General features: G+C 36.6%; 1 protein-coding gene across 1 annotated transcript; it reads left to right on the top strand.

The window, feature by feature from the left end:
- Positions 1-343: 343 nt before the first annotated feature.
- On the top strand, positions 344-20,432 carry LOC133334668 (dual specificity mitogen-activated protein kinase kinase hemipterous-like). Its single transcript, XM_061542999.1, has 10 exons — positions 344-462; positions 6,938-7,413; positions 7,479-7,658; positions 7,722-7,942; positions 10,081-10,224; positions 12,891-13,660; positions 13,725-14,186; positions 15,229-16,077; positions 18,426-19,029; positions 20,235-20,432. The coding sequence occupies exons 1-10, from the start codon at positions 411-413 to the stop codon at positions 20,371-20,373; spliced, it is 3,897 nt and encodes a 1,298-aa protein (XP_061398983.1). The 5' UTR covers positions 344-410; the 3' UTR covers positions 20,374-20,432.
- The last annotated feature ends 3,957 nt before the right edge of the window (positions 20,433-24,389 follow it).

Here is a 24,389-nt window from a genome sequence, read left to right as displayed (position 1 = left end):
TATAGATGAAAAAAGTAGAAAAAATCGGGTGAGAGAGGAGCAGAGCAAACGAGCGCCACCATCATTTATAACGAAATAAAGTGTCATGTGTATATAGTGTGTTTACCTGTGTTGTGAAGGAAAAAAAGAATCTTTTCTTCATGCTATATATATAGAATAGAATTGCTTGGTCAAGAATCGAGAATCGAAAACGTAACAAAAAGAAAAGAAAGAAGAAAATAGTGCAACAACCACTGAAGTGGTTTTTCATATTTTTGTGAAACATTATTTCTATTGCTCGCTCGGCTGTGGTGGCTGAGTAGAAGGAAGCAGCGCGGCGCACATACATACACCTCTAAAAAATGGATCAAATAACTTTTAAACTGCAGTTGCTGGAACAGCGATTACTTGAAGAAAATGATTCCTCCAGAATGGTTTATGAAACATCACCCGTACCCGAAGTTAGGAGACGGCCACCGGGATGTAAGTATTACCCTGTGAAGAGTGGTACCACCACCACAAAAAAATAAGTCTTCAACGCCCTCGCGCATCTTGCATTTCGTCGGTCGCATGATATTTGCAAAATAATGTCTTATTTTTGTTTTGGCCTTTTTCGAAAATAGACAGACAGTATATAGTCAAGGATTGTCTGTTGGTCTGTTTGTCGTCGCAGCCCACCAACAAAACGCAATAAACACATAAATTATTGTTCGATCTCTTAGCATATGTATGTAGTTTTTTGTTCGTATCATGCAAACACACGAACATACATATGCTTTTGAGTTTCTTGGTTATACTATTTTCTGCTTTTCTTATTCTCTGTTGATTACTACTTCCACCACTTTGTATCTTCTTCTTGTTCTTCGCCGTCGTCGTCGTCTTTGCTTTGAAAAATTTTCAATTAATGTTTGTGTGCTCTAGGCTGCCACCCACCCTCACCCGCCACTCTCTAATACATGCTATTAGGTTGTAGTTGTTGTTATTTTTATTCTTTTTGCAAAGAAAATCGTCTTTCAATTTTGCATTGTTGTTGTTGCTGTTGCTCTGCTATCGTATGACGTCTGCGTTGACGTCGCTGCATTGTTATGCGTACGTTGTTTTTTTCTCAATGTATGAACAAGAGAGGAAGAGTGAGAGAACGTGTACGTGCGTATGTTTTGTTTTGATGTTTTCTTCATTCGAACTGCGGCAGAGACTGAGAGAGTAAAAAAAGAAGATTTGACTTGCTGTTGCTGTTTTTGTATTACTTTGAGATTTTTGGTATTTCCGGAGCAAATGTATTTTTGTTGTTGTTGTTTGTTTGATTGGTCGTAGATATTTTTGGCTTATTGTTGTTGCGGTTTTTATGAATGAAACCAGGAAAAATGCCTTGAACCAAATGTAATGATTGGCGTTGTGCTGCTGTTGTTGTTGCATTGTTTGTAAAGTAGGGTAAAATAAGGGAAGGCATTCATCCGTCAGTGGGTAACGACGAATGTTATTGTAAAACAGTCAAAGAGGAAAATATGTGTTTATTGAAGAGGTGCTCCTTCATCTCACAAACATTGACAATTTTACTTAAGATGTAATGGAAATACCACGATTATTTCTTTTAATATTGTGCGATATTCAAACCATATTGTCCATGTTTTAATTAGCGTGGTTTTATATTTGTCGGGATCGGGATCGGTGTTGAGAGTTTCTCTTTCTTGAGAGAGTAATTAGAGTTGCGCTATTTTTAATTTTGTAACAAGCGTACTTTTTATTCACAAAAGGAACGAATTGACATATTCATGAATACATTTACGTTTAAATTATAACATATATTATTTATACAAATAACTGGTATAAATATTGGCCAATATTTCTCGATAATTATGATTTATTATCATTTGAAGTAGAATTTTAGGTACCTTTTCGAATTTTTTTGTTCCTACCTGTGGTAATGTTTTCCAACACAATTCACAATTTACCACTGAGAGAGAGAAACTCTCAACACCGATCCCGATCCCGACAAATATAAAACCACGCTTAATAATTTAAAACCACATTAAACCAGGAAAAGGAAAAAATTGAAACGGAGACAACTATATGACACTCTACACTATTTTCGGTATAGTAGTGTGTACTCTTTGGGTTCATATTATAATTCAACATAAATTAAACCAAACATAACTCACATCGTAGGTTAGGTTATAGGATGTTCAAACAAACAATTATTTATCAGCTGTTTTCATTTGAAGACCCTTGGTCCATTGTGCAAATTCTGGGTACCTGAAAAGTTAAAATTATGATTACAGGAAAACGGAGGAAGAGAGAGGAGGAAGATATAGACGTTATAGTATTGTGGCAAATCTAAGAATTTTAATGGGGTCTACTCCGGAGAAGCAACTTATAGTATTAATATAATCGTATCTGACAGTAGATGTTTTTTTAGCGCTGGACATCTATTTAGTAGATGCTGCCTGCAGTCTTGCAGGAGAGTTTGTGGACTATTTGCCAAGTAATACCCTCAATCAGCATATCGACCGCACAGTCGATTGCCTTAAGAACCACTAGACTATCGACATATCATAGATCACTAGCTCTGCTGTCTTCTGAAATATCTTCAGTATTTATTTAGCTTACCGAGTTGATTATACAAAGTTTGCACAAAACTCTCGCGCTTATCTCACTTTAACCAGTGATCAAGAATTGGTCGTAGCTAATTGGGACCCAAATAAAGCCAGACCATGCGAAGCAGAAAGGAGGACGTTTGGAATTATTTAAAAACATAAATCTAGCTGTATACTAAATTTCGCATCATTTTTTACCCTTTGAACTCTTGTAATACTTATTTCTTAAAAAAATTCCACATTTCAAATACAAATTTAGTATCAGTCAGTACACATTAATATAAATTTCCATAACTACCTACTTTAAAAATCATAAGTACGAATTTCCAAACTTCCCACATATCCCAATCTTAATTCCAAAAATTAGGATTCTATCGTTTCGTCTAAGTTTAATTTGTATCAAATTAGGTACACCTAAATACAACTTTCCATTACTACCTACCTCATGCAATCCAATGGATATCTTATTACCCAATTTATTCAAATTGTACCAAATTTAGTGCCACAACATCCTAGCAGTGGTCCTAACTACACATGTCAAATTTGGTACCATTTAGTACGAATTACCAAAACTTTCTACATAGTTCAACAGTTATCCTAACCTATACTTTCAAGATTCCACATCTGTCGGTTCACACAAATCCAAATTTGGTACCTTTTAGTAATGTGTACTAAAAGGTACCAAATTTGGATATGAATGAATTTACAAAACTTTCTACATAGTTCAACAGTTATCCTACCCTTAATTTTCAATATTCCAGATCTGTCGGTTCACCCAAATCCAAATTTGGTACATTTCCAAAACGTTCTACAAAGACCAATCCAAATGTCAATATTCCAGCTCTATCGGTTCACCCAAATTCAAATTTGGTACGAAATTTTAAAATTTCGTACATACCCCAATCCTACACCCCAACAATGTTCCTAACTCCACATTTTAGGATCCAGGTCTATGGTTGCCAAATTGTACCAATTATAAAACGAAGTGGTACTTTTCGTACACATAGGTACGATTGGAATATGTTCGTACCACCAAATTAAAATTGTACCAAATATAGTACCATATAGTACTTTTCGCATACATGAGTACACAATTCCAAAACTTCCTCCTTATATCGATCCTGCTTCTCTACCTTGATTCGCATTCCAAATTTCAAGTTTCCAAATTTTCCGTTCACATGCTACGAAACTGTACCAAATTTAGTACATTTTAGTACTTTTCGGATACTTATTCTACACCCTATCCGTGATCCTCATTTCAATTTTTTAAGTTTTAGGTGTACCGGTTCTCCAATTACAAATAATACCACATTTAGTACTTGAAAAAAAAAACATCCTTATCTGTAACCTTTGGGCCAAGATTGACCCTCACCCAAAATTTCAAGATTCTAGCTTCAGCCGTTTCGATATCGGTCCACTATTTCAACATTTGCTTAAAATTGTCAACATTTTGCTTAAAATTTATTTCTAAATAATTATAAAAATATAGTTTTAACAAAGCTAAGGATCTGCTTTTGATCTATTCCGGTGAAGAATGCTCGATTATTACGAGTACTTTCATATTTACCAAACTGTCGTTGTCTTCTGCTAATTGGCGATTAACACCTACAGAGTAGATGTTCAATTGTTTCCAGCTCTTCCTCATCCTTACATAGAGGATGAGGAAGAGCTGGTTCTGCTTGTTACCGACTACCTCGCAGTAGCTTATACAGATTTTGCCAATGAAATAGCCAATAGGAGGGTGTACAGATCCCTCAATCGGTTGATTGTACGAATCCGAACCCTCTCGAGCAAGCTCGTCAGCTATTTCATTCCCATCTATGTCCTGGAACCCAACAAAATTTAACGATGAATAGCACCCTTGCAGTCACGAATTTTTAGTACAGGGCTTAAGTGCCTTAGGGGCCGTCTGACTATCGACATACATATTCACAAGCCCTACATTAGCTCTCTCTGTTTACTCGATATTTGGTAACAATTGTTACTAAATGTTGTCTGTTTACCCAAAAATAGAGTCAAGTGAGAGAGCAAGTTTGACAGAGCAGTTTACTGAAAGAATTTTATGCAGTAAGATTTTGCAAACTCAGCCATTTTTGGATCAGCTGTTTTATGACCAAACACAAAAATTATTCAAAACATTTTTTTAATTTGCAAAGTTCAATTTTAAGTTATGTTGTATAAAAATTACTGAAAATGGAAGAAAATTCGTAAGTAATGCAAAGTTTCATTAAATTAGAAACTAATTCCTTATAAATGCTCCCGGGGAACATATCAAATCAATTTTTCTTTTATTATTCATTTTATTTTTAATATTAAATGCAATACAAAAAACTGTGTTCATCCTTTGTTTGTTGTTTATTTCAAATCAAATGTTTTCTTGAACAGCTGTTTATTTGCTGAATCTTACTAAATGTGGTCTGTTTACTTTTCTCAGTATTATCGCAAAAGATAGTAAAAAGGGATTACTCTCTGAACTAGAACTTACTGAATAAATGTTTCTGTAAAATAACCAGACACACCTATTGTCAGCAGTAAGTTTTTTGACTATTTCAGCCGATTTTGTGATTGCTAAGTTTTCTGCATAAAAAACGCTAAAAAGATTCCTTTTCCATGTTATCTTGTGGTCAGGGGCTGTTCCTAAGCATTTTGCTTCTAAGAAAAGGTTTATGGTTACTCTACTCTCTATGACTCTCCATGACAGACGAAAGTTTGAGATCTTACGTTTCTTAGTGACGACTACCATTCCTGATTTTATTGGGTTTATCCCAAGTCAATTGGTCTGCGTCCATTTAGACAAAGTTAATGAGGCACTGAGGCATTATATCGAAAATAGTCTGCAGAAATTTCTCCCTGACTAACAGGACTACATCATCGGCATTTTTTACCAGAAAACATAGTAGAGGAGAGAGAACTCCCTCCTGTGTTGTTCCTCTGTTGACAGATTAGAGATTAGATGAATTGATAATTCTGCGTTCCAGCATTCTATCAATCCATTCTGAAGAGAAAATACACTTTTACATTCGAGAGCAGAATGGATTGCGTCCAGCTTTACATTATAGAAAGTTCCTTCAATATCGAGGAACGCAGCCAATGTTTAAACGGAATTTTCCATATTATTTCCTATGTGTCCGACCACCGAATGTAATACAGTATTCACAAATTTCCCTTTGATGTAGGCGTGTTGGGATTTGCTAATCTTGTTTAAATAAAAGGTATTCCTAATTTCGACGTCTAGTGATTTTTCAAGTGTCTTGGGTAGAAAGGAAAATAGGCGTGTTACCTGGCTTCCCGGCCTTCGGAGTGAAGCTCACAGTTGTCTCTTTCAATAGACTAGGTATGTACGATAAAAATAGGCAAGCCCCAAAAAATCCCTCTATCTGCATGCTGCTACATGGCCGGTATTATGTTATCTAGCCCAAGAGGTTTGTAGGGTTGATATTTATTTATTGCCCATTCCATGTTTTGGTCCTCCTTGGTCCGAACCATATGTCACCGTGTATGTTGCACATCAGGAAGTGGGTCGATCAAGAAAAGATCTAGAGTCTCCCTTCGGGAGTTTGTCCACGTTCAGTTCGCCTTATACTACCGATTGATTTGCGATCTTTAGATATTACTCTACAAAATCTGGCCGCTTCATTAACTCCATCGATTGATTCGCTAAAGCAAATCCAGCACCTACGTTTAGCCATCCTGATTTCACTTTTGCACCTATTGAAATTTTCTCTGTAAACGTCCCTATCTGCACTAAGTTTCGTCTCGCTAGCTTTGTTATACGCTTTTCGAGCGGCATTTCGCAAGAATGTTAGGTTATTTGACCACCATACTGATAATTCCTCACAGGATATGTTAAAAGACAAGAAGCCTTATATAATCTCATAAGAGTTCCCGTAAACTAGTTCACAGCTTTCACAAAATCCTCAACCGTTCAGAGATCATTGTGACTGGGGAGGTTAGTGTAGTCGCTCGTAATTTATTGGAAGATAGTTTTGAGTTTAATAAACTGTTTGAATTCAGTTCTTGCTACGACCTTCCACGGCGCCAGAACATGAAACCATAACGTCCTTCGTGGGTCTTGACAGTACCGACATTTTTGAGATACTTTCCAGCTATATGGAATATATTTTTTAAATTTCTCATATAAAGCATAAAATTAATAAGATTGCTTCTCTTCGACACACCTTATTGTCCATTGCTGCTATCTATGGCTTTGGCACTCTAACTAATCCGTAAGGGAATGTTGACACCAGATATCGATTGTTGACCCATAAATATTACAACAATTTCTTACAAAACAAATGCTATTCCTACACAAAAGGTCCTTTTATCGATAAGTCTAATTCTTTTTTTATTGTGATCTTTTCCAGTGGATGGCATACCAAATCGAAGTAAAATGACATTAAATTTTCCACATTCACCTGCCCCAGCAACGGAATCTGAAACCGAGAAGAAACTAAAGAAAATTCACAAACAGACTGGTATTTTAACAATAAACAATCACAAATACAAATCCGACATCAAAGATCTCGAACATTTGGGCGACTTGGGCAATGGCACAAGCGGGAATGTCGTCAAGATGCGTCACAAACCCAGTGGCACTATAATTGCCGTAAAACAAATGCGTCGTACCGGCAATACGGAAGAGAATAAACGTATCCTTATGGATTTGGATGTGGTACTGAAATCACACGACTGCCAATATATAGTACAATGTTTCGGTTGTTTTATAACGGATGCTGATGTATGGATATGCATGGAATTGATGTCGATGTGTTTTGATAAATTATTGAAATTATCGAAGCAACCGGTGCCAGAACAAATATTGGGAAAGGTGACGGTGGCGGTAAGTTTTTGAATTTGTTTTAATTTATAAAATTTTTAATGTGTGTTTTTTTTTCATATTTATAGACAGTAAAAGCCTTATCCTATCTAAAGGATAAACATGGTGTTATACATCGTGATGTCAAACCATCAAATATATTAATTGATGAACGTGGTAACATAAAACTCTGTGATTTTGGTATTAGTGGTCGTTTGGTGGATTCAAAGGCAGCCACCCGGTCAGCAGGATGTGCAGCATATATGGCCGTGAGTTAATGTGTTTTTACTACAAATATTTACTATAATTTTTTTATCTTTTTTTAATTACAGCCCGAACGCATCGACCCTAAAAAAATAAAATATGACATTCGAGCTGATGTTTGGTCTTTGGGTATTACTCTAGTTGAATTGGCAACGGCTAGGTCTCCCTATGAAGGTTGTAATACAGATTTTGAAGTTTTAACAAAAGTCCTAGCCAGCGAACCACCAAAATTACCCGAAAATGCCGATTTTCATTTTAGTGAAGAATTTCACAGTTTTGTTAATAAATGGTAAGTTAATTGGTTTTTGTACTGGTGATATACTAACTACATTTAAATATAAGAGCTATTAGGAATCCGAAAGTGTTTTTGCTCAGCACCATAATCTAGGTTATCTACTATTTCTCAAGTGATATACCCACTCCCATAAAGTGGAGTGTAGGTTAGGTTAAGGGATGTGCGGTAGCCGTTCCCTCAGAGACTTTTGTTCATTATGCTCATCCTGGATACCTGAAAAGAAAGGATTAAAGGAAAGTGGAAAGGAGGGGGAAGAGATAGATGAAGTTTAACACATCTATTCCGTAGAAGAATGCCAGATTATAAATTTCATATTTGCCGAAATGTCTGTGTACATTCTGCCACTTAGCGATGGACACCTACAGAGTATATCTTTAATTGTTTCTAGCTCTTCCTCATCCCTCATAATCCACCCCGTTAATGTTCCATTTAGAAATAAGAGATCTAATCTGTTAAATCCCCACAACAAATTGTATCTCCTTCTTAATTTGAGACAAGAGGGAAGACGTTTTACGGCGAGAGAATTCTGGCCAGATGGTTTTGAAATCCTGCATCCAGGTTCTGTTGACCATCTGTTGCCGACTACCTTGCAGTAGCTCATACAGAAATTGGTCAATAAAGTAGCCCATGGGAGGTTGTACAGATCCCTCAGCAGGTTGATTGGACGACTGCGAACCCCATCAAGCTCATCGGCTACCCAACATAATTTATCTATCCGTCATGAAGAGCATCTTTGTAGTCACGAACCGCTTTTGAGTTAATAGTACACGACTTGACCTAAGGGCCGCCTGACTATCGACATATATAGTCAACGGTCCTATGTTATCGGCAGTAAGTGTTTTGACTATCTCATCCTCTTTCGTGATTGCCAGGATTTCTGCCTGAAAACGCTAAAAAGTTTGTTAAGTTTAAAAAAGTTGTAAATGGCAAGTTCCTTGCAGTAAACGCCTGCACCAGTACCTCCCTCCATCTTCGGCCCGTCTGTAAATATCGACAGAGGTAAGGAGCCACTTGCCCAGGATTCCCTACTAGGTATCTCTAATCTGATGTCGTTAAAGTCGTTATAAGAGGGAGTATAGTCACTGAGGTGAGTACTCCTCTCTAAAAAGTCACAAACTTTCGTCGTTTTAGGGATACTAGCGAAGCCAAAATTCAACAACGTCCAGGCATCCGTTTCCCGGAGCCTTTGAGTACATCTTGCAGCCTGGAATTTAACCAGAAAATCCAGTGGTTGGAGATTCAATATTGCATTCAAGGCTACCCATGGTGTGCTTCTTAGCGCTCCGGCAGTCAAGATCAACGCTGATCGCAGTACAGTACTCATATTAGCCAGCAGTGTCTTCTTGTTGACCCCTGCCACCATACAAGGCAACCATATTTACAGAATGGAGAGTTCAACCGCTACATACCTATAGAGTTCTTGCAGGAGTAGAGCGCTACAAGACCTTTCTTAGTGCGTTTCTCAACATTCCTTTTCTTCGTTAGTTTGTGATCAAGGACTGTGTACCTATGGAAAGGGATACTGTGACTCCATTCAAGGATGGCAATCGAAAGGTTGGGATCTTACGTTTCCTATTGAATAGTACCATTTCTGTCTTCGTGGGGTTTACGCCAAGACCATTTGCGTGTGCCTAGTTGGACAGAGTTAATAAGGCACCCTGTATGGTGTCAGAAATAGTCGGCAGAAACTTCACAACCAACTAGCAAGACTACATCATCGCCATTTATCACCAGAATTCATAGTAGGACTAGAGGAGTATTCCTCCCTGTGATGTGCCTCTGTTAACAGATTTCCTCACGGAACTCTCTCCAATGGACGAAATGATAATTCTATCAATCCAAGGAGGGAGGGGATACCTGACTACTATCGAGAGCAGAATGAATAGCGTCCAGCTTCATATTGTTAAAGGCCCCTTCAATGTCAAGGAACGCAGTCAATGTGTAACCGGAGGTCTCCATATTCTTCTCGATATGTCCGACCACTTCATGTAAGGCATGCTGGAATCTGCTAATTGTATTGGGATTGATAGTATTTCTAATTTCAGAGTCTAGTAACCTTTCATTTTACATTCAACTATTTTAAACTTATAATAAACATTTTATTTTATACATTTCGAATAATTAATTTTCAGTTTAACAAAGGACCATATGCAACGTCCCAAATATCCTGAACTTTTGGAACAGCCTTTTATTAAATACTATGAAGAAGCTGATGTCGATATACCCCAATGGTTTAGATCTGTTGTTGATTCAACGGGTATTAGAACTCATCGTAGGTGAGTAGTGATGATTTGCTTAACTATTTCTATATAGAATTCAATACAACCAAGAAATTATAAATAATTTGAAGAAGAATAAGAAAAAACTAGTGCTTGCTTTTGATTTCATTTAATAAAAAAATAAATATGGTTTAATTTTGTATACATTTTTTCATTTCCTTCTTTTTGTTTATTATAATATTTTAATCTATATTAACAAAATTAATAATTTATTTTTTTTGTTTTCAAAATATTAATTGGTTATGTTGTTATTTTATTATCTAATATTTTGTTTTGTTATTATATTTGTTTTTTTTATTTTTATTAATCTTTTTATTTGTAGGTAACTTTAATTCTAATCCCCTAAAACAAACAAACTCCCTCTACTACATACAAATGAAAAACCATAAAATAGAAACGAAATAATAAACAAGAAAAATATTATGTTTTTTTAAATAAAAAAATAATAATATTAAAAAAGCATCAAACAAACGAAAAAAAATAGACGTTAAACTTAACAACAACACACTTTGTTTGCATTGTTTTAAAAACAATTCAAACAACAAATGTAGACTACATTTACATTATGAAAATACTACTTTTGTTCACTCCCCCAAATCCATGCCCTCGTAAGTACTTTGATTTTGAATTATTTTGTATTTGTATTCATTTAATTTCATTTATTTTTGTTTAATAACTTTCATTTATTAATTCATACGTAAAAATGTGTGTAACCCTTGAGGAGGAGGTAGTGTAAAGTATTTAAATTAATTTTGTGTATCCCAATCCTCAATGGTTACCATATTTTGTAACTTATTTCTTTAATTTCTTTTTTATTTTATTTGCATTCCTTTTGGTTTTGGATATATATTTTTTGGTATCCTTTTACTAAACCCATTTGCATGTTGCTGTATTTATTTTAATTATAATATGTAAATATTCTATTACTTATGGTTGCCATAACAAGTACACAAGCATGCTTGCTAAAATGGGTACTGTACAGCGATCGGCGTCTATCCTGACAACCGAAGTGCTGAGAATCACACCACAGGCAGCCTTGAATGCAATCTTGAATATCCAACCACTGAATTTTCTGGATAAATTCCAGGCTGCAAGATGTATCAGAGTCTCCGGGAAACGGTCCTGAATTTTGGCCACGCTAGTATTCTTTTAGAGAGGACTAATCACATACAGTGACTATAGTTTCCCTCATAACGACATCAGATTCGTCTTGTTAGCTTTATGATTTCCTAGCAGCCTTCCTCAAGTATGCCAGGTTTTTGACCACCATATCGCCTGAGGGTAGGGGAGACTGGGGCACCTTCGGCATCGGGACACCTTCGGCAATCGCGTTTTCGATATGAAGCTCTCACCGTACATCATTAGTTTCGATACATAGGTATCGAATATCGAAATAAATAACTGACACAAAGTTTGAAATTTCCAGCTAATAAGCTTATTTAGATACATGGGTTTTTGTATTTTTATAGATGTATTTCGTGTATAAAACTTTATAAATTTTTAAGAAAATATTATTAAAATGTAGTTAACTACGATGTGTATTATTATAGAAATATTTATAAATATAATGCTTTTACAAAACTGATCGAAAAAAAATGAAAAAAAAAAAAAATAGAAAAAGTACATTCGGGGTCCATTCGGCATTTTAAAGTGGGGCACATTCGCCCATATACAGATTGTGCAATATTATTTCCTTAAAATGTTTTTGAGTTTGTCTTTAAAACTAATCCTTTAATATGGTTCGAAATTGCATATATAAGATCAAACGTGCTTGTATTGACGAAAATGCGATAGAAAACCCCTATTTCTGATGGTGTGTGCGACCTTGAGATGTAAACGTCCGCCGCTAGAAAATAAAGCCCTATAGTTCAAACATTGTGTGGCGTATTAAAATCAAATAGTGCCTTTAGAGGATCTGAATTTAAAATAGTGCCTTTAGAGGATCTGAACCAGACTGATAGCGATGATAATTACCAGGCTATGACTATGGTGCCGAATGTGCCCCATCAAATGCCGAAGCTACCCCGGGTTGGGGCACATTCGGCGAATTTGACTTTTTTTACAAAACTGTAAAATTTTTTAACTAATACTATTTTTTTATATTTTTTTGGTACTATTTTTTATAATTAAGTGTCAGAGGACAATAATCAGCCATAAAGTTTATATATATGTTGAATAAGTACTGAGATATAGAGTTTGAAAAAAAAATGCCGAAGGTGCCTCAGTCTCCCCTATGTCAAAGGACAAGAAGCCTTACAGCTCCTTAGAAGAGTTCCTGTTTAGAATTTGAATTTGTTTTGAATTTATCCCAGTTTGTCTTTCGAGGGTTCCTATAAGGTTTCTGTTAGGTTATGCAAAGTTTAGAATAGAGTTTCCTAGTAGGGATTCCTGGGCGAGTGACCGGCCTGTCGATATTTACATATGGGTATAAGATGAAGGAATGTACTGTGTTTTTATTCAATTTATTTCTATAAATGGGAACCTAGCCTAAACAAAATTCTTTCTTTGACCCCCTCCATATTCTATATCTTTTGTTTTATACGAATCTAGTTAAGATACCTTATTGCCAAATCTATAAATGTCCGTAAATAACAACAACATGAACTCAATATATAATATTTGAACTAATATGTTTTGATTCTTAAATTTTACGCTTTTTGTAGAACACAAATACCCACATCGAAGATCCCGGCAACCTACGATGCTAGCAAACATTATAAAAATCCACACAATGCTTTAAACTATGATACATCCGCATCATCATCGACACTATCATCAGCTGCAACAGCATCGCCATCCTCATCGTCAAATACAAATCCATTTGTAACAGGAGCTATAACAGGAACAGCAACGACAAAAATGACAATAAATACAACAAAATCCTCATTGGCATCATCATCAGCAGCAGCAGCAACAGCATCATCACAATCGCAAATACCAAGTTATTACGGTACTGGAAGCCACTATCATCAGCCACAACGTACTAATAGTTATCATCGAGAACATCATCAGCAGCCGTCACAACTACCTCAATCTATAAATCAATACAATAGCAGTAATGCAAACACAACCACAACAACTGCAACAGGAACAATAAATTATAATCAGGGATCAACGATGGCAACATCATCAGGTGCTGCAACATCTAATGTTGGCCATACACGACCTAACTTGGAGCGATTACCAAGTGGTTCAGGCAGCAGCAGTGCCACTAGCTCAAGTCCTTTGTCACCGCCTAGTATAACCACGCTCAATACTAATCAGGAACGAGATACAAAATTAGTTAACGAAATGCATAAATTATGTCGGAAATCACCGTTTATGCCAAAGAAATTTAATGGTTCGTCATCATATAATCGTTATAATAACACAACGGCAGCGTCAGGTGGTGGTGATGAAAGTCCCAAAAAGGAATCAGTACTATCCTCAATTGGTATGATCAGTAGACCGTAATTATATTTATTATTATTTTTTCACAAACTTTCTTTCATTTGCAGGTCAATCAATTTTACGCAATTTGACAACATCACCATTTAGTCAAAAGAAAAATACTTCCAATACAGTTCAACCCAATCAAATTGATCCATTATTTCGTATGCCATGTTCCCAGGATACGAGTTATTCCGCATTTGATACCATGGATCATTCGACAAATGTGAATAAGACGCAAACGTCGATTGCAACAGATTCTCCAGCTTTACAACGTAAACGATATCAGATGGGTAGCGATTCCAAATATAATATCACAGCAGCAAAGAAACCTTCCACAGATATTAGTCCCGGTACGGCAGCATCATCGGGATTGGATATCTTTGAAAGGCAACAAGACAAACCATTGCAACAACATCAACAAATTCACGAAGAGAAATCTTCAATGATACCACCACCAGCCACAACAACAACATTGACCAAAAATGAAGCTCAACCACAACGTGTTCCAGGCAATCATAGTCCTTTAGGTAAGCAGAAAAAAATATAAATGTTAACTTGTTTTGATAAGGGGGTTGGAATGGTAAAGATTCAAGTAGGGGACGAAGAGAAGTCCAGAAATGTAGTGAAACAAAGGATTCGCCACATTCTGTAAACACAATTGCCGCAGGGCCAGTCGACGCAGGTCGACATCAATCCCTCCTTTTTTGGACTGCAGTGATGGTCTTCGCACTGGGTCTAGGAATCCTTTCAATCAAGAAGTCACTCTTAATATCATTCGTTGATTCGGGATGCTCTCCTGACCGTCTGCTAATTCGTCGCCACGTCGTCCTGACTAAGGCGGAAGGAGCCGGCTTCCTCTAATAAATTGAGAGAAAATCCGTCTTCCTCTCCAAGCTTTCATTCACGTCGTCGAGAGTAACAGGACTTGAGGCAAATGTGTGGTCCAGGGGAGTTGCTTGGGTCGGCAACATGTTGGGGGTTCATTGAAGTCTGACCTTGTAGAGTTCGAGACTGAGGATTAATACGATTGCGTTTCCTGTGGTCTAATGTAGAGGCACATTTACATCGTCCTATATGAAGGCATAGTGTCCAATACATAGGTAGAAACATTTAAAATTAAATAATAATTAGTATAGAAAGCCTTGTATTTTGCCGTGGAATTGTTCATTACGAGGGGAGAATATTCTAAAATTCATTATTCACGATAATAAATGCCGTCAAGATGTTGTTGCGGCCGACAGACAACGTAGAATATTTATGAAAGTAGCTTCGGCAGCCAGCAATCTCGGACTATCGCAAAATACTGCGTCCACAATTCTGGACTTCAAATATAAAACATAAGAAGTTGATGATCCCCTCTACAAGGTTCATTGACCAACACAGATATAGATATAAAATATGTATAGTACATTAAATTATAATTTCCATTATAACGGAAATGACCCTCTACAAATGACAAACTTTCGACTGAAAAGTCACAATACCTGGGAGACGTTTGGAATACTGCGCTTTAACATATTTTTAGTCTTATAAATTTATAACATATACAATTATTATTTTTTTTTCTAGTCCTTCAACGTTTCTATCATCAACAAAATCAATTACGGGAAAAAGAGCTAGAACGACAACAACATCATCAACAAAGTCATCATACATTTTATAATAAAAATTCACCATCGTCATCATCAAATGATAGCACAAATCCTTTTCATCACAGCAATTTTTATCAGACATCTGCTAATTCGTCGCCACAGTCACAACAACATCAACATTTTAGTTCGCACATACCAATTGCCTCATCAAGTACCCTGTCATCGTATTCAACGTCTAGTCAATCATCTACACAATCTTCACAATGTTCACAAATTGGTGGTGATATGCCGTCATCATCATTGTCGTCAGCTCAAGAGCCACAACAACAGCCACATCGTCATCAGCATGGACCAAGAAGTTTACCCTTAATGTCAAGTTATGATAGTAAGCTATCATCATCGCCTACATCACCCCCACAAACAGCAACAATGGGTTTTGGCACGACGGCAACAGCAGCAACAAAAGCATCACCAACTTCAGCGTCCAGCAATCCAACAGCAGGTCATTTGCAATATCAACCACTGCCTCAACAATATCTAACAAATACTCCTTATGCAAATGTTATGCGTGGTTCCAGATCGCCACCCATTTCACCACCCGATGATGCTGCTTCTGGTGGTGGTGGCAATCAAAATCAACGGATGGGTGTTACAAGTCCAACAGTTACCAAATTAAGTAAACTCTATAACCAAAGGCATCATCAGGGCAATATATCACCATCGACTGCCGCAGCGACGGCGGCCGCATCAGCTTCGATAGCCAATGCAAACAATGGTGGAACATCTACAACGGCCACAAAGGAGAACAATTATAAATCGGAAAGCGGTAAGTGGTTACAATGTGCTATTTTTTGGTTCTGTTCTCTTCTTTTATGGTTTTGTTTTCAGTTTTTATTTTGCATTTCAAAACATTGCTTGAATGGCTTTATTACATTTGAATATACAAAAAAAAAAAAAAAAAACACGAACGAAAAATAATGCTTTTAGCAAATGGAATGGAATCGATAGGAAATTTTGTTTTTGGATAATAGGTTATAGACTGGTTTAACTATATATGCTAAGGAATAGATGGATTAGCTGTAGCAAGCATACTGGACATAACAACCAGAGACAAATTAGGTCAGGGAACACCAAAGAGAGGGATTTTGTCACTGCTCCTTTGGGTATCCACCATAAATGGATTCTTAGGGAATTTAACCGATGAAGGATTTGAACCAGTCTGCAATGAAGATGACGTTATAATATTTCTGAGGGGAAAGAATCCTCACTTACTTTGCAGAAAAACTGAAACGGTGCTAAACATAGTCTATAATTGGGCTAAACCGAGGGGCTTAAATGTAAACCCGGACAAAAAAAGGAGATAGGTCTTTTCAACAGAATGACATCTGCCAAAAGAAATTGATAGCAATTAAGTAGGGCTGACAATGCCAATAGCTGCTGATTACCGGATAGAGAACAATGGAATAGCGGAATATATATAGTTCAGATGCCTGCTGTTTACTGTTGCTTCAGATGGCTCTCGACTAGGAGGAAAGACTGGATATGGATTTTCTATTGATGAACCAGGTGCCGAAATTTCTCTTCGCTTTACTGATCACAGCACGGTCCTACAGGCGAAGGTTCAAGCTATAACAGAGTGTCTTAACTGGTTAGGGTCAAACCTAGGACAAAATACAACAAATATAATTACGTATATCAAACAAGCTATAAATGCAATATCCTCCAAAACAGTTAAATCGAAAACTGTACTGGAATGTATACATACTATTAATAATTGCTCACAATAAGGACCTGTACGAATTATGTGGGTACCAACCAGCTAGCCAGAAGTGCCACTGCACTACCCACAATAGATGTTAATACTGCCAAACCCTTTAGCGTAACACACCAAGAAATGAGGGCATGAACGAATGGACCTACAAAACTCTTTGGGATAATGAGGGGACAGGAAAGATAACAAAAATTTTATGAATGACCCAAATGAAGACCAAACTAAGCAAATTCTAACGATAAACAAAAAAAAAGCAGACAGACGGATATTCTTACGGGACACTTCAGCCTGAAGGCACATCTATTCAAGATTGGATGCGAGGGTAGCACCAGATTCAGAGGGTTTTGGAAACGCTGAAACATTTCCTGTGTCACTGGCCAGCATTTACATACCTTCGAAAACAATTCTTGGGATATGACACTATTCACGGACTAACCAATCTAAGGTGTTGTGGATCGAGAAGATTGAATGAATTCTCAAAAACACAGAATTCCTAGAATCATAGGGGATTAAACCCAAGATGCTTAATCTAAAATTTCCCTAATTCTAACTTTCTTTCCTAAACGGCATCAAAGTGAATACAATATAATCCACTGTGGTCGAGTATAACTCGGGTCGTTTCGGATCGTAGAACCCTCTGTCGTGGAAACGTCCAATCTTTGTTGATAGGCCTGATGGCCAAGAAGCAATATTCTGTATACTTGAGCTTCTCTCTTTAGGTTGTGAAGATCTTTCCTGACGTGACAGGGTGGTTTGCTCTTAGATGGGTTTGCTAACAACAGATTAAATAATGAAAGCTTTCAGTTAGAAGCAATCTTCCGAAATTCCACGCACACTGGAATTGATCTCAACAAATAATAATTTGTAAATGATGCAAATTCCAAATTTGTTGTATTATCACGAAGATACTTAATTTTCTTAACATTTCCTCAAAACAAAAACAAATTTAAAATCTTTTCTTTTGCTATCCTTCTAATCCATGCTTCAAGCCATACTTTTACTGTTTAACCACCAATATTTCCATGACATCTATATTAATATTTCACAATATTTTTCATTCTCACTTTTTTTAAATATTTTAATTTTTCACTCTGTGTTTTTTTTCTTTCTTTCTATTTTTCTCATCACTCATTTTCACCACAAACAATACAAACCATAATCCAATACTTAACTCATAACACGGTTCTTGTGTTGTTGTTGTAATCCACATTTATACTGCCTTGCACTGCACTGCTCGCTCTATTGATTGTTTGAAAATGCTCTTTTATATACAAACGAAAAACCAAAAACAAATATATTGCACTTTTGAATTGCAATTATCATCTCGCTCGCTACATGCTATGCGTTCTATGTATGTTTGTCTGAATGAATGTACGCTTGAAAAATAAAAAAAAACATATGCCCCCAAAAAAATACCAAATACCAAAACACAGGCTGGTTCAATACATTGGCCGGTGCCATGAAACGCCAGCTGTCCAATTATGTTAAAATACAAACATCCAATAACAATTCTCCTTCAAACTCAGCTACCACATCGCCCACAAATGGAGATACCAATAATGCTGCTGCAACAGCCGATAATAACAAAACGAATCTATTTTATCGCACCATGTCAACGGGTAGCAGTAGTTCACCCGGTAATAGTCAAACCACATCACCATCAAATGATGGTGCATCGATCGCCTTAAAAGCCACAAGTGGGAATGGTTCTGAAGGTTTTTATGAAGGTTCAAGTGCCGGTGGTTTTATACGACGTTATGCTGCATCGACGGGCGGCGTTTCGGCATCACACACAGGTGCTGGTACAAATCTAAATGCTTCGGGTGGTAGTTCAGCAATACCAGCGACACATACACCACCCCATATTTTGGCAAATTTGGATAGAAGGCATCGTTCGCCAGATCCACCGCCACGCTATAATCGCGGTCAATCGCCATTGCTGTTGCGTAAGAATATTTTGGAATTAAGTGGTCAACCACCAGGTACATCGCCCTTATTAAATAGAAGGTAAGTAAATTTTGAATTTTTTATAAAAAAAAAAATATTTTCAGGATATCGGATCAACCAAAATTTTTTATATAGAATGTTAATAGACATTTCAACATGATATTTTTTGTATACAATAAAAGTCTCCTTACACTTTGGTTAGGTTAGGTTTAGGGATGTGCAGTCACTTATGTGGCTGCAGCACTCTGAGACCGTTAGGTCCGTTGTGATCATCCACGAGAAGAAAAGAGATAAGGAGAGATCTATAGGGGAGAGAAGATTTGGGAAATAAAGAGGGATGATAAGCTTACAGAAATATATAAGAAGGTAAGTTTGGAATAATTTCGATGGCTATAAAGATCAGACAGAAGATACCTGCTTTAATCTACAGCATATCTAATTATGCTGTAGATTAGAGCAGGTTCGGTTGTTGAGAAGAAGCTAAGACTCGGTGGAAAATGAGCCCCCACTAGTATGTGCCGCCTGTAAGCCAGGGCTGGACAGTGACACAGAAGATGCTCAATTGTCTCCGTCTCCTCCGTGGAGAAAAGTTCTTACACAGCAACCGAGTTCTACATAGAAAAAAAGTCCCATGAAACTGAAGATGAAATATGTTCTATATAGTATAAAGCTTCAAAATAGTGAGGGTCGATTTTTCCTATATAGTAAAGAACTAAACTTTTTTTTACAGTATATAAAATAATTCTCAAATTCGGCTCCATAGGAAGTGCTTTTAGTGAGGAATTGAGGTCAACCATGGCATAGCCTCTTACCATGGCAAGGACTTGGCAACTAAGCCTGAATAAAACTTGTTGAGGCGCTCAGGTATTTATTTATTTATTCGATTCCTTTGCAATTTAAGCCAATTTACAATTCATTTAAAGTTAATTACAAAGATTCCACAAGGCTCCGTTATAATACAACCTGTGGACGCGTCCGTTAGCATTCAGCTCTGCTCCCCAGGCGGATTTAGATTTAGATAAAAATCCCTGGGCTGACAATGTTGCTTGACACAGAGCATCGAATTTGTTCCTATATAGTTAAAAAGTTCACATATGCTGAGGGTTTGTTCTATATATAAGAACGTCCGTAGCCCCTTAAGACATTTAGGACCAATTTGTTGTGTATAAATATCGAAGAAAGTTTCTCCTACTTTTCTCCCCCGTCATGGCCCGTTTCTGATTTCCGTTTTAACATTATTTCCCCTCCTCCCCAATCTTTTTCAGATTTGTTAATGCCTCACCACCCCTGCCACCACCAAGACGTGGCTCTGAAAGTGTACCCGGTTCACCACAACATTTCCGTACCCGCATCCATTACACACCCGAGCCACAGCGACGTATCTATCGGACTATAGATCAATGAGTGGCACTACAAATAATGGTTATGTGATATTGGTATGGTTTTGTTGATGATGATAATGTTGATGTTGCTGCCGCTGCCACAAATGAACCTCATCCCAATGCAACGGGGGAGGAGGATCTGAATGCTGATTTTATAATGGGCGGTGGAGCAAATGACAGCAATGCATTGCCGTTGTCATCATCATCGGCCCGAGATTTTCTAACGACTCGTTCATTTAGTCATACGGGCAGTGTTAGTGAGCGTTTGGACTCTATGGCATCGACATCATCATCGACTACACAATTACATGATGACTTTCACAATACCCCAGCATCGGCACCGGCGTTTTCTTCATTGTCCTTGGATGCTGATGATATGTATACGGCTCGGATGCGTCGGGCAAAATATTGGTTACAAAAATAACAACTGGATCTGGGAGTGTTATTATGCTTACTGATGGATGGTACTACTAAAGCTATTGGGAGTATATTGTTCGAAGACCGGAAATGGGTCCAAACACAAATATTTGTGTTTATTGCATGTTTCGTTTTTTTCGTAAGTGAAAGAGAGAGAACGAGTGAAAGGGAGCAAATGAAAAGGAGGATAATTTTCGTATTAGAAATAAAGTTTGCAACAACTATTTGTATAAAAAATTGAATAGTTTTTTTTTGACCAAACCACCCCTTTCCCCTCTCTCGAGTTTTTTTTTTATTTCTTTGTAACATAGAGAAAAAAGTCCCCCAAACAAATAATTGTTGACGCCGCCTATATATATGACGTCTTAAACATTAAGTTAAATGAAAAGTCTTACGCCAATGCTTTAATGTAAAGGCTTTATATGCCTGCACCAATATATATAAATATATAACGACATATTACGACATATTTTCCCATTATATAATGGGAAAATATATTCCTCTCTCCCCCCAAAAAAAGAAAAACAAAAGAATGAAACAAAAAAATCACCATAGAACACCAAATTTAAGCAATATTTATTTAAATAAATACATACATACTTATATATATTATAATGAATAATAGTTATAGAATAATATACATAAATATTATATATATATATATAAAAGTGTAATGACTCTATACATATAAATAGCGAACCAGATTAAGGATTGTGGAAAACATAAGTTCTTATATAAATAACCACATACACAACACTACTTATCGTTGTTGTATGTAATTATTGTGTAAAAATCACAATGAAAGAAAAAAGTAAAACAAAAATATATTGCCTTTTTATATATACAACATACATATATTTTAGAATTCGTTGTTGCTTCCTTAGCTCCTGCCCACATATAATAATATTTCCAAAATGTTTGTGTTTGTTTGATTTATTTTTAATTAACAAAACAAAAGAAGTTCCTTGTATAAATTCTTGTTTAAAGTAAACAAAAAAGTTTGTTTTGCCCGATTCTACGACAACTGCAAACTGTTGAAAAATATATTTTTTCTTTCTTTACTTTTTTAAATACTATTTTGTGTAAAGTTTTTACTCTGACTGAATAATTTTAATTATTATCTTTTCTTTTTATATAATTTTAAACGAAAAAAAAACTACTCGACCACTGACATAACTTGTATAACAACACACATAATCGAATTAAATATAAAAAGAAAATCTATTCTAAAAAAAATCAAGAAATTTAAATTCTTAAAAATGACAATCTTAATTTACTTAAAAAGTAAGTTTTGTAGTTCTTTTTTGTTTGTTTGTTATTTATTTACATATATACATAAAAACCTACACCACAAAATGCGAACACGAATACAATTTGAAATGCTCAACAATTCCCATTTAAAATGACGGAATCCGAACAATAATTTCGAACACGTATCATAATTCTAAAAAACAAATGCTGTTTTTTCTATGGACTCCGTCCGACTAATTTCCAATAGTGTAAAGGGACTAAATCTAAAAAAATAACTGGGCCAGTTATTAACAAATCTCACATACTTACTTAGCTGGCACGCCCATCCAATTTGAAATACCGTGTTCCGATATATTCTTCTATGTGCTCAGAGAAGCACGTACAATCTCATTTCTTTTTCGATCCACAAGGCTATATGTGCTCGAATTATGTTCCCAATATTTTTTTGGGAATTCGGAATGGAGCACACCAAATGTTGGAAAATGTTTCACATTCGAGCAAACTCGAAATGCAGCACATGGGCGATTGGCTTCCACTTTCCATCGAATTCTTGGCCTTCCCATTCTACGTAAGCCATCAGTTGGCTTGCTTTTACATGCCTTGTGTGCAGGGGCATCCATTCTCCATTCTCACAAACATGACCTAGCCAACGTCGCTGCCACTCGATACGTCTGACAATGCTGATGTCCTAGAATAGATGGTACAACACATGATTCATTCAACGGCGATATTCAACGTCAACTCAAATCGACCCGTATATATTTCGGAGAATTTTTCTCTCAAACACTTCAAGAGGTGCCTCATCTGCTTGCGTAAGTACCCATGCTTCAGTATCAGCGTCTGGTAGAGTGTGAGTTTGGTCTGGCGGGAGCTGGACTTGTTTTTAAATTGCTTACTCAGACCATAGTACAGTAGACCACGGATATAAGAACATCTTATATAAGAAAAGCACGGATATAAGAAAACAGTTTACTATATAAAATACATTCATATAAGAAAAAACCGCTTATAAGCACCAATTTCTCGATTTTTTAGAGTGGCCAACACTATTCTTCTCCGTATCTCAAAACTGATGTCATTTGTTTTATTTATGGCGTAATCAAGGTATATAAAATCTTTCACTACCTCGAAGCTGTAGTTTTCAAGTTCTACAGTTGGTCCAAGTCTACTGGACGTCTTGCGCGTTGATACCATCAGCTTGGTCTTCCCGACATTTACTGTCAAACGCACTTCGGCAGACTCCTTTTCAATTTCTTCAAAGGTGGCGTAATGTTCGACGCATTATGTCGATGTCGTCGGTGTAGGCGAGTAACATATGCTGTTTGGTGTACAGAGTGTCATTTCTGTCCACCTTTGCATCTCGTACGACCTTTTCCAGCAGAATGTTAAAAAGATCACACGACAAATTGTCACCTTGTCTGAATCCTTCAGTTTGATATTGAAGGGCTCTGAGAGGTCCTTTCCGACTTTAGCTGCTTATCTTGTGCCAGGTAAAGTTATTCTGCTAGCCGTATTAATTTTGCAGGAATACCGAACGCAGTCATGGCTTTAAATACCTCTAAACGGATAGATCTGTCTAATACGGCTTTATAGTCGACGAATAGTGAAATGTGTCGATGTGTTTTTCGTGGGTCTTTTATAGAATTTGGCGCAGAGTGAAAATCTGGTCAATGGTTGAATTGCCAGGTCTGAAGCCGTATTGATACGATCCAATAATATCATTGACCATTGGCTTCAGTCGTTTACACAGCACGCTGGATAGCACTTTATATGCGATGGAAAGGAGACTCATTCCTCTATAGTTGACACATATATTCTTGTCTCTTTTTTTTGGTGCCCGGGACATAGGATGCTGAGGTTCCAATTATTGAGCATGCATTTCTCTAGACAATGTGTACTAATTAGCTGGCGTGTGCTTCTGACCAGCGTCTGGCCACCAGTTTGAATAGTTCGGCTGATAACCCATCGGCACCTGTTGCTTTATTATTCTTTAGCCGATAGATTGCTTATTCTGACCTCATCTTGGCTAGGTGGTTCACACTCTATACCGTAATATCTTATTGGTTCTGAGTTCTGAGGCTGTAACAGGGGTTACAGGCATTTCATATCGACTTTGTATTCATGAAAACGTTTAAAACTGTGGTGTTAGTTATAATATAGTCGGATCTTCCTGTAATTGTTTCAAAACTTATTAAAAATATTTTGTTTTTGAATTTCTTTTCATCATCGTTTTTTTTTTTTTCAATTAAAAATAACGCAATTTGTGTTTTTTTTTTGTTTTAAATCGTTCTTCTAGGTACATACATACATTTTATATAAAGCAATACCTAAGCTATTTGTTACTCCTACCTACATACATACTTCACATAC

The sequence above is a fragment of the Musca vetustissima genome, unplaced genomic scaffold (genome assembly GCF_032173495.1).
Source record: "Musca vetustissima isolate MV318-11 ecotype Yass unplaced genomic scaffold, APGP_CSIRO_Mvet_v1 utg40127, whole genome shotgun sequence".
NCBI lineage: Eukaryota > Metazoa > Arthropoda > Insecta > Diptera > Muscidae > Musca > Musca vetustissima.
The sequence above is the reverse complement of the archived record's forward strand: the minus strand, read 5'-3'. Positions and strand labels throughout refer to the sequence as shown.